We start from the raw sequence: 14,982 nt of genomic DNA, 5'->3' as shown, positions 1-14,982 counted from the left end.
GTGAAGTGTAGATAGATAAGTTAAGGTGAACTTTGACCTACTCACTTCAAAGGTCAGTATTGTGCGCGTGACAAAACCAGTGCTCCGCTCGCGAGCGCTGTGAGGATGCGCTGAATGCAGTTTCTTTCTCCAAAACATGGTAGAAAATAAAGAGATCACTTTCACAACGATTTAAGACTGTAAAAGAAACCTGCGCGTATCTCATCTGCGGAGCGACTGTGGCGACGGCAAAGCGGCACAATGTGGAGGGACACTTCACTACGTCTCACAAACGCAGCTTTGGGTAAACACCAGGCTTTTTCCACGACAAAGTCACACAACGCAACCGAAATTTATTTAAAAATATGTAAGCTTATTTTTCTTTAACATTACATAATTGATAACTTTATGAAACATGGTGCAATGTATATTATTTATGTTTTGTTAAAAAGGTTTGTCAATGGATAGTGAAAATGGGATACTTTTCCTATGAGATGTAGTGATGTAAGTGTCATCTGGAAATTTAACAATTACTAAGATTAGTAAAGTTAAAGTGCTGAATACTGATATCTGTTTCCCTCCTTGCTCATCGTTGATAATTATTTTGAGAAATCATTAATGTGATCAGTGTCTTGCAACGTGATTAGTGTGTTCACATAGATGATTATCATTTATCATTGTTAATAATTTATAACTAAAGGCAAACTGAGCAAATGTGTTATTTCAGAAGAGCGTCTCAAACTGGTAGCCCTTCGTATGACTCAGTGCCCATAAAGTAGCTCTCAGGTTAAAAAAGGTTGGTGACCCCTGGTCTAGGGGTATGATTCTCGCTTAGGGTGCGAGAGGTCCCGGGTTCAAATCCCGGACGAGCCCACCTTTTTCATCATGCAAGAGAATGTTTTTTTTAAATATGATATGCGCCATTGTACGTCAGCATTCTGCAGTATCTTTACATTACAAATAAAAAGAAAAAAAATAAATGACCCCGACGTGATTTGAACACGCAACCTTCTGATCTGGAGTCAGACGCGCTACCGTTGCGCCACGAGGTCTGACTCAAAATCTGGTCATATTTGTGGATAAATAGTACGTATGCTTATATTTATGAAGCGTTTGGTTGATTTTGGCAAAGTTTGTACCGTTACGTCCCTGTTCGACAGAGACAGCAGATATGAATACGAAAGAGGCAATTCTATAACATCTGATAGCTACTACATAGACCTGACAGTCTAGCAATCATAAACACCATGTGAACTAGGACAGTCTAGACAGCACAATAATTATGATTAGACTAATAAAACTAAATGATAACTAATGATTTTGTAAACATGGCCTATTCCATTTAGAACGTCCTGTACTTGTACTTTTATTTTCACCTTTTTTTTCCCACAAACTGTCACTGACTTCACTGATGCAAAACCACGATAAACCATGATAAACCATCACAGGTAGCCTACTATCCCATCAAACCAAGTAATATTGTCATAGGCTGTGTACTTTATGAGGTGAACTATAAACACCTTTAGTCCTAAATATTTGTATATTTCATGTGACAGTCACATGTGTCACAGCTGAGCTGAATGTGCAGAACAGTGAATGTGCAGCTTAATGTCCAGAGCGGCTCTGTGGAGAGATGAGCTGTGAGTCAAACAAGAGGCAGCACAGATACAGTGGTATCGGCTCTTGGTATCGGCAGCCCATTGATGAGTACGAGTACTGGCACCTGATACTGGTATCGGTATCTGTGTGTCCTACTAATTAATATGTGCATTTATGTGAAATCACAACATCCAAAGCCTGACAATAAACTTAAAAATAATGTGATCCTAAAATCCTCTTATTTAATGTTCAATTCTTCCAAATGATCTGATGATTATAAATCTGATGTTATGTTCAGGTTGTTTCTCTTATGCAACTCTTAACTTGTATTACTTTGTACTTCTTGTAATACTTTGTACTTCTAGAGTGATATGATTTTGACGTGTATGCAATTCTGCATTTTATGACATAAAGAATTGATAAATGTAAGCCCACTTTAGTCAACTGGAACACATTAAAATGCACCAAAAACCAAGAAAAAAGTGTCCAAACTTTTAAAAATTTCTTTGGCAGACCCCCTTCCTTACATGTTTTTATACTATTATACTTGTGATTATTGCTGTTGTGAGCCTCTAGAATTTTCAGTCTTTTTTATAAGTGGTTGTGATGACGTCTTAATGTTGTCAAATATGAATATGTGGCACTGAAGTGGAGAGGGGCCCAAGGGCAAACTCAGTTTATGGCCCCCTAATGGCTCGGGCCCTGGCCAAAACACTGAAAATCATAATAATCATAATCAGAACGACATGCGAATAAGTCATGAATGGAGTGCGTAGTAACAATTATGTGCTCTTTTTACAGTTGTGTTATTACTAACCACTCCAATCTGGTCACCTTTGCCTGTTGATACCATGGATGGGTACATATGCTAATTCATAATTAATGATAAGATAGAAAACAGGATGTCTAATAGGCACAAAACAAGCAGAAAAGATGAGCGCACACATGATATAACATTAGAAATATATGACTTATAGTATGTAGTCAAATGATATCCTAAAGACACACACTGTAGTTTACACAAATCATGACAGTATAGAAAACTATCACAGTCTCAACAGACAGCTGCACGTTTGTTAAATATGTAAACATGTGCAGTTACACCATATGGAGTAGTCAGTATTAGTGAAACCAACAAGCTCAATTTCTGGATCAAGGAGGCCATTGAAATAAGGAAGTGAGGAAAGAACAGACACATGAACCGAGACGAGTGTTCCTCCTGTCACACAAGGCGCCGTTCTCCAAGGCAAGAAAGATATGTGACCAAGACCAATGAAACTTCTGAGGATGGCTCACAGCTACAGCAGCCGAAACCTGTCAAGCTGTCAGACTAAAAGAATCAAATACGCATGGAAATACAAATGGATGGAATTTACTGGAAAGATACTTAAAGGTGCTCTGCGTAACCTTTTTGGTGGAATGTCCGCAGTCTACTTTTGTCCATGGTGTTGTTGCTTTACACAGAATGTTCTACAGTTTGGCATACACTCTATCTCAGTTGAGACTATCAAGTGGCAAGTCATAGCTCAGATCCGTGGAGATACGACCCTACTCAAAGTAACAATGCATCTTATTCAAAGTATAATTCACAAAAACACAAAAACACCCGGTGAACAGATAAACATTTAATGCCACTCATCTATGGACGCAAACTGGCGCTGTGCCCTCGACCAGAAAAGGTTCCAGAAAAGCATTTTTACCCTTAGCGCTGTTGATCCCTGCTTACCCTTTACCCCACAGTTGCCATGGAAATGCTATTCCCATGGCAACCGGCCTTTGAGGATGGCCTCGAGCCCCCACTTTAGAGGACTTTCTGAACCTTTCATTACACATTCCCCTCAAGCTCTACAAGTCTTCAAACTATGTGGGTCTTTATTATTTTACTGCCCTCGAGTATTTTTATGAGCCCTGTTTGATTATGGCCACAAAATACAGGTGGATACAATATTTTTATGTACTTGTGACGCAAGAAGAAAGTCAAATTTGCTTCAAGACATGAGCATATGATCAGATTTGTATCAGCTCATGGTCGTGAAAGCCAGGGCGTTGTAATTCTCGATGATAATGGAAACTAGAGCTCTGTCTTTAAAGATGCATGAGCCTTCTTGAGAAGCTAACAGGCATGGATGCACAGCCGGAGAAAGTGGCCCTGTCGGAGAGAGTAGAGTGGAGAAGGGAGGGGTGGGCCTTGTGCAGACAGACACTGGAGTTGGAGGTGGCTTTGAGGGCCCAAGAGCTGTGCTAAGAAGACTTTGAACGTCGGCGCGTGGGGTAGAGGTGAATGAACCCCGTCAGTGTTGGGGAGTACCATGGGCTGAGGGTGGGCTCGTCACTGCTTAGTATAATCGCCGGCTGCGTCATGATCGGGATTTCCAGGGAGTGTGACGCTGATGCTGTTGGGGGCATCTTTCTGGGGGCAGGAGGACTTGGTAAGTGTCTAATGAGAGTTCTTCATGTGTTGTTTCAGGACTGTTCCAACAAAAGAACGCCACCCTGCTTGGTTGGTTGATTGGCTTTGGTTAATTCATACATGTTGACCGTATTCCGTCGTATTCTGTAATCTAAAACATAATGTACAATGGGCTAATCGTCCAGCTGTAAGTCCAGGCCAAACTTACTGTTGTAGAATAATTGAAGTAGCCAGAAAGTTGTAAAGAAAGATGGAAAACTCTTGATGTCTAACCCAGGAGAAGTTTATTTAGGACCCAGAGACGTCAATACTCAACACATTATGGCAGTATTGTCCATTCAAGTCTTGTAAAAAAGTATTATAACCTCTGATACCTTTGTTCTTGGTACAGTAGTGCACTTTCATTATCACCTAACTCAAGATTTAAAGGTGGGTCCCCAGTCCGATGAAAGAGCAGCTTTGAAACATGGTGCACATTACCTACAAGAACGATAAAGGTCAAGAACTGTGAGTCGTAAAACTTTTCTTTCTGGTAGACAACCACCTTAGACAATATATGGCATGAGTGTGGAATGTAACAAAGCAAAGTACTATAACTTTACGTATCTCTACTTTATTTAAGTCAATTTTACAGTGACATTTGAGAGCAGGTACCAAAAAATAAAACCAGCGAGAAAAAAACGATGTATTCAATTGTTTCTGTTGAACAAAAGTGTCAGAATTGGCTTCTTCTTCCACCACTGTTCGATGTGTTATCTTAGTAATGGACAAAAGGCCCGGTAGAGCGAGGCTAATCTTGGACTGAACCGGGTCTAAACCACAGACTGTAGCAAGCAAAGTAGTCGTTAATGTGACGTAATCCCCAACAACAGCAGGACGAAAATAGAAATCATCACTGCCAGTAAGAGATGATTTATTCCTTACAGACATTTCAGCTAATCTCATGATGCAATTGTTTTCACTGGTGGTTTGTGCATTAGTTAACAGGTTACCCAACACACACAATTAAATATAGATGTATAAATGTGCAAATTAAGGTAAAAAGATCTGAGGACGGTGACATTTTCCATCCAGTCTTTGATGAAGCGGCGTAACCATAGAACCAACTTCTCCGCACTGCCAAGTCAAAGGAGCAGAGGGCATGGTTTTTAAAGCAAGACAACATCAGCATGCATAGTTAATGTGAAATTCATTCTAACTAATGATTTGATGAGCTTTGAATAATTAATCTGCTATAGCTCCAAGCTGAACATTTAAAGGGGAAAATACCACGGAAAATGGACTTATAAAGCAGACCTATTGTATTTGTGTGTGCTCTGTAATTATAATCTAAGACACCCGGGATTATTGTGTTGTAATTTGGACATTTTACATTGCAATAGTCATAGAAAACAAGTTTATAAAAGAAACAGGCTCGTTCACTTTCGCATTACAAAACTGCAGTGCCGAATAGGAGCTGACGTCACCGTAAACGTCATCACAACAAAGAGTCGGCATCCGCACATCGCACAAGCAAGTGGCAGATTTTTTAAATTTGTGCCAAAATGACTGCACAACGCTGCCGGATCCTGTGTGCATCACCGTTTAAGAAAATAAAATTGGAGAATGTAGTATTTAGAGAGCAGTGGGTTTGTACCGTGGCTGCGAAACCGCGGGGTGATCGACAATATGGCATTTTGAAAATAACCGATTAAAGATTGCTCAAACTTGCACAAATCACTGGTGAGGTATAGCACAGTTAAAACCTCTAAAAGTCAATTTTGCAGAATAGATACAGTGACGTTCCCTCATCATTAGTTTACTCAAAGTTACACTGTGATTAATTCGTGCTTGTTGGAGTAATCCTGTATTGTTTTGTATTTTTGGTTTGAGTGCTCAGAAAATGTCCATTTTAACCTAAGCTTCTGTCCCCGCCCACTGCTCTTTACTATTTAGACTAATTTACCGTATTTCCTGGAATATAAGTCGCACCAGCCAAAAATGCATAATAATGAAGAAAAAAACGTGTATTTCACATATAAATCGCACCTGAGTACAAGTCGCACCCACAGCCAAACTATGAAAAAAGTGACACCTATAGTCCAGAAAATACAGTATTTAATGGTCAAATTCTGTCATTTAAATTTACTAAAAGCTCACCCTCAGCTCTTTTTGACCATAAATCTATAAGGCAGCTGTGTAGTCACATTTTGTGCAGTTATCTCTTTGCACTAAAGTGTTCAAATAAAGCTTTATGTGTTTGCTTTACACAGCTAGTTGGACTAAATTAAATATCAGTCTGTGCTGGAGATTCAAGCCGGTAATTGATATTTGATTTTGTTGACTTTTTTTTTAAGCACTTTGGTCAGCTGAAGTTATAAATAAACTTGAATTGAATTATATTTTAATACTAAATACCTGAAATAGGCTGGAAAAATACCTCCTGAGACTTGAAACGTCCGTGAGTGGCATCTATTTATATAATGTTTGTTGGATTTTGCCTTCTCCGTGTCTGCTCCTATAACACATGGGGGTGACTAATGGACGTGGTGTTCTCGGCAAAATCTTTTCACTCCTTCAGTTGCATGACATTTTAAGCACACACTTGCATCACAGACACCCACTGGACACAGCACAGTTTCCCATATGGCCTATAAGTCAAATCAATAACTGTTGTTTTGCACAGTGGAAACCTTCAGACGACTGGCACAAAAATATCACCATAAAGACTTGATATTATTATGTTTCAGGTCTCCTCATATCCATTTACCCCTTTGTGAAAGCATGGCTCAACATCAACCATATTCTACCATCTTTCGGTAAGTTTTAAAAGTGCACATTGCTTTGAGGTTTTCTGAGTTAATATAGAGTTTGGAAAGGAATGTCAAAAAACGTCTGTTAATATGGAAATCCACCATTGCATTTCTCTTCATTTCTTTGTATTTTATTTTAATTTTTTTATTTATTCATTATTTATTTTATTTTTTAATTCATTTTTTTAAATTTGTTTTTATTTTTTATATTTATTTATTTATTTATTTTATTATTTTTTTATATTTATTTATTTTATTATTCTTTATTTCAGACACAAATTTATTCAGCCCATAGTAAAAAAAAAATAAATTAATTTAAAAAAAAGAAAGAATAGGATACAAAATATACAAGCCAACCAAATTATTCCATAAAGTTCATTAAAGAGTGTGGAGTCTCAGAGCAGAGGTGTAACAGCATGAGCTCATTAGAGGGTTGATCGGAGTCGTTATGACGGCATATTGGCCAAAACAATGTTAAAAATTTTACAAAACCATGGTGGAACAACCCAGGTGACTGCTGATGAATACACCACTCTATAGTGTCAGGAAACGTTTGAATGAACATTAAGTTTAGTATTTTAGCATCTTAAAATCTCCACTGGTTTAAAATGAGACTCACTGAAAATTCTTTAAGGTTTGACATCACAATCCCAAACTTTAATTCTTAAGAAATGAAGCGTATATGAATAATGCTTTATATCTGTCGCACGTGTGGCCGGATTAAGAGGCTTCAGAGAGTCTAGATTTCCTTCCATTTATTGCTGTGTGCACTGAAATACAAGAGACACACCTATGACCGCACTATTCACCTCAGGGCACATTAGGACCTTTCTCCTGTCTTAAATGTTGTATATTTGCTTCTCGTACACATTAATATTAAAAATAATAATAAAACGCCTCTACAAAATAATGAAAATATGAGGCGGGTGGTGTTTTAGGGTCTATAACGGTATTTCAACATTATTAACTGCGCTTGTCTCTTACTATTGGTCTCATATATTTGTAATTAAGAATAAATCAGCATTACAACTGTTATCGGTAAAGGATATATTGGATTTGAATGTGTCTACGTCATATCTGGTGACACAGAGAGGTAAAGTTTATGAAATTTAGACTAAAAATTATACAGTTAAGAAATGTAAATATATTTTCAATCTCTAAAAACACCCATAGTAATAATAACGCATTGAGTTTATATAGGGGGTTCAAGACAGTCAAAGTACTTTACACTGAATTACATAATGGTCAGTGAATTCATTAGCGTTCCAATGCTAACTGCCGCGCATTATCTTCGTATAAACATGCAGATAGTCTGTTAACGGTTGGCCTTTAACCTCCTCAGCCTCTCCTCTTTACCATCACTAGCGCTCCGGACCGGCAGTGCCACTTTACACACCCAATTCTTCAAACCCGTGTCACGTTTTTCTTGTTTTACAGGAAACCGAGTGCATCCAACTGCTCCTAACCCCATCCCAGAGCAAACTATCGATGCATTAAAACGTGACGGTGAGTTGTTAAAACAGCAACTTTCTTTGATCAGCCATTTTAGCCGATTTGAAATAAGTCGTTTTCTCGTGCGCAGGAACTCAAAGTCAGCTGAATATGGAACGTTCTAAGAGTCGAATGGGGACGTTCATGGAAGGAGGACGTCCAGGGGAGAATCCGGATGAAGGGTATAAGAATCTCCCGTGATCCTGTCCTATCAGCAAAATGTGAACTTTCATGTTTGTATTAGGGTGAGAATCTATTTGTGGCGTCTCTTTGTCGCATTAAAAACAAAAAACACACTAAAATTCTCTCCCTAATGAACACTGTCTTACTGGTATTATTATTATTATTTTAAAGTATTTTGGATGTCCTGCAAAGCGATATAATCATTTAACATAGGGTATTAGTTCTGAGCTTATAAACAATTATGATATCAGTCAATTAATTTGTTCACTGCCCTAAATATTGAGTATAGAGTGGGGTTCTCCAAGTGTCAGTGTTAGGTCCAATGTAGTTCCATCAAGTACTAGTTGTCGTACAGTAAAAAAAAGCCAGGTTTTCGATGCATTTTGTTGTACAGAAACAGAAACACCATGAATTTAGACAATCAAACAGTGTCTGCGTAATTCTGCAAAGGTTTATCACATATTTGCGAATGTTTATTTTATGAAGTACTTTACCTACCTCACTATCTTGGTGGATGTTGTTACCAAGGCAACCCAGATAAGATGTCAGATTAGATATTTCACACTGGCGACTCCATTAAACCAGTGTGAATGTGGACACAGTTTACAAAGAAGCTGTTACTGTCCATCTCCAGACACATTAGATCACTGGATTATGAAATATGCAAACCCAAAACAACCGCTTGTAATTATTCTAAAGTCTAATGGGAGTTCATGTTAGACAGGATTCATGTAGACTTCATTCATTTGGATTGATCTCTCTCCCTCGCTAATATTTGTCATGCCATGATTTGTTCCAGAACATCTTCAGACATGCCAGATGTGTTAGCTAGACGTCAGTTCAAGCAGTCACCTTCTGAACAAGACTTACCATGAGCGTTTTCATTAGAAGGGCTTTACATCTCAATACTTTCATTGTTTTTTACAACTTGAAATATTGTTTGAACCATTAAACACTAACCGTATCCAAACCTCTAGTGTTGGATTGTTCATTGAAGAAGCCGAGTTTCTGTCTCATCTATAAGACATGGACCAGCACAGGAACAACGGAAGGAATCCCCTTAAAATGCACAAAATGGACTCCACTCGGGTGTTCAAACATAATACACTGATATTCAAGACAGAAACAACGGCATTATGGGAGGTGGCATTTTTTTTACGTAAAAAGTGCTGTGCTGGGATCCTGAATAATGTTACGTCCTGTTGGTGGATCCAAGCAACACAAGGAGAGGGATGTGTGCTCAGCCTTGATAACCAGGTTTGGTTGTCAAGGACCAAAACACAAAGGTTCTCCACCAACACATCAGTGCCACACAACAACGACAGAATCAAAACTGAAACTCCAAATAACCCAGACCTTGGCCACACATTCACATGAGAAGAAAGAATAATAAATAAAGAATGATTCACATAAACACATCAAATCAAAGGTCTTCCAAATCTTCCATCAGTGCAAAGTGCGACTGCTGAAGAGAAAACACATCAAAACAAGGCCTGCATCCTGCATTGTTTTGGGTTGTGAGATTGACCCACAAAGCGCAGGTGCGTGGCTGGTGCGGGGGTGTAATAACTTATGATTGACACATTTGTGTATTTTGGCTTTTTGGTGCATTTATTATGACAAGGGCCTGTGTGAAATGAAGTGTGCAGGGCTCTTACATCCAGCCTGGTTTGACTGCATATGTTTGTTGGTGATTACTTAAACACACATAAAGGATGTACAGTTTACTAAGGCTTCACTTCATTAACCCCAGAGGAGCATCCTTCAGTCTGGTTTTGTTTCACACAACAGGTTCAAACAGTTCACGCGCACACGCCCACCATGCGCCTCGGACGCAGGAGGGAGCCGTGAAGGCGCAAAGCCACAGCCAGAGGTTTACGCGCCAGATCTGGGCTGAAGAATCGCGCCGCTGGCACCGGACACCACCAAATGCGTCTGTGTTGGAGACATGTGACGCCTCGTGTCCACATCTGGAGAGACACGCGCGGCGGAGTTGAGCCGTTTCATCTGAGTGATCTGCGCTCGGATTTGCGTCCAGCCTGTTACGTGGGATCTGCTGCTCGACGCGATTAAATGGCTGGCGAGACCGGTGCCCTCAGAAAAAGAAGCCCAGACACATCGATGGAAACCAAACGTGTGGCGTCGGATTCACGCGTCCGCACGAACTCTCTTTAATTACGCGCTGAAATTAGGCTCTGACATTACAGGGCATCGCGTTGGAAATCCACCTCGTCAGGATGAGATACACTCGACAAACGGTAAGATGTGAACTGTCTTTTTATTAGATATTTCTGCCTTTATTATAATCCAATGTTAATCACATGTATTAGATCATGAACCAGTGGAACATTTCAACATCTCCACAGCCTGAACCATCTGTCACATGAGCTTCTCTCAGACTCAGGTGTGAATAGGATGAATAATTAATAATAAGTTAAATCTCAGCACTGTTGCCCACAATGCCCCGAGTCTGCAGCTGCCATGAGTCAAGCAGCTTCATCATTCTGGTCCTGTGTTCTTCAGTCCTTTTGTCAGACATTCAAACACTCTGTGTCCATTTTACTGTTTATCAGGAATATTTATTTGTTTTAGATTAGAGTTTTTTGGTCAGGATTGCAGCATTTAAATCTTCTTAATCTCTTTTGTGTCATTATTCTTAATTTAAAAAATAATGAGCAATCTAAGTGATATATTCACATAACAGAGTTAGTCTTTTCAAACTGAGAAAGTGTCAGATCTGTGATGAAGAGGAGGAAGCTTCACCAGAGCCACAGATGTAATTAGACATCTGATAATAATGTGAAGTGGGGTGTGTGCTATTTTCTTTTCACAGTAAACACATTTGTTATGTTGAACTGTAATTTGTGTTATTCTTACAGACATAATGATTCTCTTCAGTGGACTGGACAGACACCCGTTCTCCAAAGCCATGCTGAAGCACACTGCGCTCTAAGAAGACACAGCCATGGTCATCACGGACAGGAACCCCTCCGTCCCTAAAAAGGAGGCCCATAAGAAGAAGTGGAAGTCGCGGCCTCACGGCCTGCCCTCCCCGGCCCTGTGCTGTGCGTGTGGCCTTTGCATCATGTTGGCAGGGCTCAACATCACCCTTGTGGGTGCGTTTGCCTTCAGCACACTGGTGCCTTCTGCCAACCCGCCCATCATTATCGGACCCATCCTCCTGCTCGTGGCCTTCTCATTTTTCGGAGCGTGCTGTGTGTGTAGTCGCCTGCCTCCTCCGCACAGCTCGCGTCACTCTAACGTGGGAGGCAGGGGCACGGGGTTAATGGGACATGGAGGCTTGGCTGGAGGAGCCACCTTTGAGATAGAGACCAGTGAGCACACTCTGCAGGACACCACAGCAGTACAGCTCAGCCCCACATCGTCCCGCGGCTCGTCCCAGGTGTCCAGCCCAGAGAAGGTGCCCGTGGATCAGGATGGAGCTGGGACATGTAAGCTCTTCACCATGGACGCCAACGGTCCCTCCACTGTGTCTGGCACTGCGGTGTACTCAGCCTTTTCAGGAGGAGGAGAGGTCCGGCTCAATCTGCCATGTGAACAGATGGGCACCTAGCCCCTAACCCTGCCGGGCCTGGCACTGTACATAACGCTGACTTAGGGGCTTGCATAGTGTCAAAATGTGTCATTGTTTACTGTCTCTTGATCGCAACATTATGATTTTTCTGCGCTGACAGCATGCAAACTCACAAGTATTTAGGGACTTGGAATTCAAATTCCTACCTCTGAGTTAAGTCTACAGGGTTTTTGAAATAGAGGCACTGATAACTTGAGTACCTTTATTTTTATAAAGTGGCAAAGTTGAGGAAAGCAAAGGTCATTTCTGAGACTGCTCTGGTTTGTACTCGGTGACATGTGGCATTTTGTGAGCTGTTCCCACTTTGGGGCATGAAATATTCTAGGTCACAATAGTGTGGTTCTAGAGCAATATCTCAAGACAGATCCACTCCTGGTATTTTCTTTTAATAATAATGTCCCAAATGTGCTTTAGAATAAATCAGGAACTGTGCCTACCAGCCAGTCAGACGATTGCACACTGAAATGTGTGAGTATATATACACAAACACCACCTAAGTTAGAAACTCATTAAAAATATATAGAATATATGTTAACATACATCGTCCCTGTATTTAAACAGAGCAGCAGCTGTAGGGCTGCAGCCACACTGAGTCAGCACATCCTACAATATACACAGAAATACACAGAAAACATCAAAACTCCTTTGAGGACCTGAAATCAGTCACATCTGTGTTTCTGGGCCTGTCTGTCGTCCTGATGCTTCACACGTCGTAACCACTTGGATCTCGACATTTCTATAATCTAGTGAGTTTTTAGGGTGTTTCTGTTTATGCCACAGACTCTGCAGTCTCATTTAATGATGCTTCTTTTATCTGGGCATTGGAGTGCGTGCTGATGGCGTGCTGATGGCGTGCTGATGGTGTGCTGATGGCGTGCTGATGGCGTGCTGATGGTGTGCTGATGGCGTGCTGATGGCGTGCTGATGGCGTGTCCAAGCAAAGATTTTAAACAGGGATTCTTAAACTGTTTGTGCCATGAACATAACACCACTTACCTGATGTTTGTGGATATTGTGCAGAAATATAATTTCTGGTCAAACTATTAAAAGAAGCCACAGATTATTTCTTTAACTGCATTAAGATTTACCCGTCACTGTGATCTCTTTGATTCTTTTGGACTGAGCGATTAAACAAAGTTTGATTTTCTTTGTAAAGAAGGTTGCCTTATAGATTTCAGGATCATTCTAAAGAGGGCTATTTAAAGATGATTTCCCCAAAGCCATTGTTTGACACTGAGTTCTATAAAAGCCTCGGCATTTTAAAGGTTGTAAAAAGTGCATGTTTTTATTCTCTCAGCTCATTATCAGGAGTTGCAGCCACTTACCCCAGTGTGTGCCAATACCACCCACAATTCATTGTGACTCCTATGATGTTTGTCCAGCATGTTCAGGGTTTATGAAAATGCAACTCCCTCTTGTGGCCTCTTGATGTTATATGTTTTTTAAGGATTTGTGTAGCATTTAAGGACAAATATTTTGTGATGGTTTAAATATAGAAAAACATGATCCTAAAAAATAAAAAAATATATAATTTTCTGTACATTTGCATTTATTTCAGTTCTGTTTTGTCATAATCATAAATGCACTGATTTCATTACAGTGAAAATTTCTTCCAGCACAAAGTCTGACTTTTGCTCTAAAAAGTGAGATGACGTCATTATTCTTAAAGGTTCATTATGCAACTTCTGGTGGAAGATGCCATTGCAGTTCCTGAAATCAGTCTGGCGTTTAACTTTTAGTTTTTTCTTCGAGTCCTAAGGTGCTGCCAGCAGAGGGCGCCACCGCTTTATATATGTAACCTTTAATTGAGTTACATAAATTGAATCAGTCGTTTCAAATCATAACCAACAGATGTCAGTGTTACATCTGTCCAAAAACACACAATCCATTTGAACAATTTTCTGATTATTGTTTAGAAGAGTTTATCTTCCACAGCGAGAGTCTAAACTAGAACACATTCTGTTATGTACGAGCTTGTGTCGATCCATTATCACAATAGATCTATTAAAATGATTAGAACTGATTGGTTAATTAGATCACTGCAGCCTTTTTACCATCTGGGAGGCAGATACTTATTCCTATTCAAAATTATGAGTGGGTACTTTTGTTGCACGGTCACTTGGGGATTCTTGGTATTTCAGTTTGTCATGAGGCAACAGATGGTGGTTTGAAGTCACTGTTTCACTGTTTTTGGCCGAGCAAAGCTAAAATCTCAGCTAACACATACTCAAAAGCGTTTATTCTAAAAAAACCTTCATATTTTGAGATAAAAAACAAAAAAATCGTACGTTCTCCTCATAAGCCCAGTGATTTCCATGTTCAACAGCGTAAAATGTTAGTGCCTTCTCTTTGCAAAGGTCAGAGGTCAAAGATGATGGCGTCCCACTGCAGTTTCGCTGACCTGTCACGAAAATAAATCTGAATGGAAATCAGTGAGCGACCTTTGACCCTCCGTGCGCGTTGTTTTATAATCATTTAAAGTGCATGTCCCCTCACAATGAAGCTCGTCACATTCAATCATTGACTTGATTAAGGATTTTACTGGTTGTTGCTCATTTTCCTCTTGCAAAAAAACATGGAGAGTTTGGGCGTTGCTGAATATTTGGTGGCCTTTGCAATGAGAAGTTAAGTCTCAGGCCTGTTTGCACGTTCTCCCCATGTTCGTATTCCACTTTAACCATCCCAAGATCCGTTCGGTGAAAGTTTGTCTCATTGTCAGCCCTGATCCGTTGGCCAGTCACCCTGAAGTCCCTTAAAAAAGCTCTATTCATGGGTCTATTTAAGTTTCCTGCTAAATTTCCGCCATTTTGAGGACTTTTTACCGGCCAAAAGATAGAATATTTGTTTTGTGTCGTTAATATCTATGGCAACGGTCTTTTTTATTATTCTAAAACCCATGACTACTCATTACACTGTATTTAAAGGTGCACTGT

The 14,982-nt window shown here is 40.0% G+C and overlaps 2 protein-coding genes and 1 non-coding gene across 3 annotated transcripts; 2 read left to right on the top strand and 1 right to left on the bottom strand.

Annotated features, from left to right (window-relative positions):
* Positions 1-959: 959 nt before the first annotated feature.
* Positions 960-1,031, bottom strand: trnaw-cca (transfer RNA tryptophan (anticodon CCA)). Its single transcript has one exon. It is a non-coding gene; the product is annotated as a tRNA-Trp (tRNA).
* A 2,828-nt stretch (positions 1,032-3,859) lies between these two features.
* kncn (kinocilin) lies at positions 3,860-9,329 on the top strand. Its single transcript, XM_033983028.2, has 5 exons — positions 3,860-4,007; positions 6,718-6,786; positions 8,218-8,286; positions 8,363-8,453; positions 9,254-9,329. Exons 1-5 carry the CDS (start codon positions 3,860-3,862, stop codon positions 9,327-9,329), a joined length of 453 nt encoding a protein of 150 aa, XP_033838919.1.
* A 988-nt stretch (positions 9,330-10,317) lies between these two features.
* On the top strand, positions 10,318-13,587 carry tmem275a (transmembrane protein 275a). Its single transcript, XM_055228676.1, has 2 exons — positions 10,318-10,712; positions 11,334-13,587. The coding sequence occupies exon 2, from the start codon at positions 11,420-11,422 to the stop codon at positions 12,026-12,028; it is 609 nt and encodes a 202-aa protein (XP_055084651.1). The 5' UTR covers positions 10,318-10,712; positions 11,334-11,419; the 3' UTR covers positions 12,029-13,587.
* The last annotated feature ends 1,395 nt before the right edge of the window (positions 13,588-14,982 follow it).

This window comes from Periophthalmus magnuspinnatus, chromosome 17, assembly GCF_009829125.3.
Source record: "Periophthalmus magnuspinnatus isolate fPerMag1 chromosome 17, fPerMag1.2.pri, whole genome shotgun sequence".
NCBI classification, from domain to species: Eukaryota; Metazoa; Chordata; class Actinopteri; order Gobiiformes; family Gobiidae; genus Periophthalmus; species Periophthalmus magnuspinnatus.
Note: the sequence above shows the minus strand (reverse complement) of the source record. Positions and strands in the feature narration are given on the sequence as shown.

Excerpts from the sequence above, each read along its gene's own strand:
- kncn (XM_033983028.2), top strand. The coding sequence starts at position 3,860 with ATGAACCCCGTCAGTGTTGGGGAGTACCATGGGCTGAGGGTGGGCTCG. Across the intron at positions 6,787-8,217 it reads CCATATTCTACCATCTTTCG|GAAACCGAGTGCATCCAACT; the intron begins GTAAGTTTTAAA and ends CTTGTTTTACAG. Across the intron at positions 8,454-9,253 it reads GGGGAGAATCCGGATGAAGG|AACATCTTCAGACATGCCAG; the intron begins GTATAAGAATCT and ends GATTTGTTCCAG.
- tmem275a (XM_055228676.1), top strand. The coding sequence starts at position 11,420 with ATGGTCATCACGGACAGGAACCCCTCCGTCCCTAAAAAGGAGGCCCAT.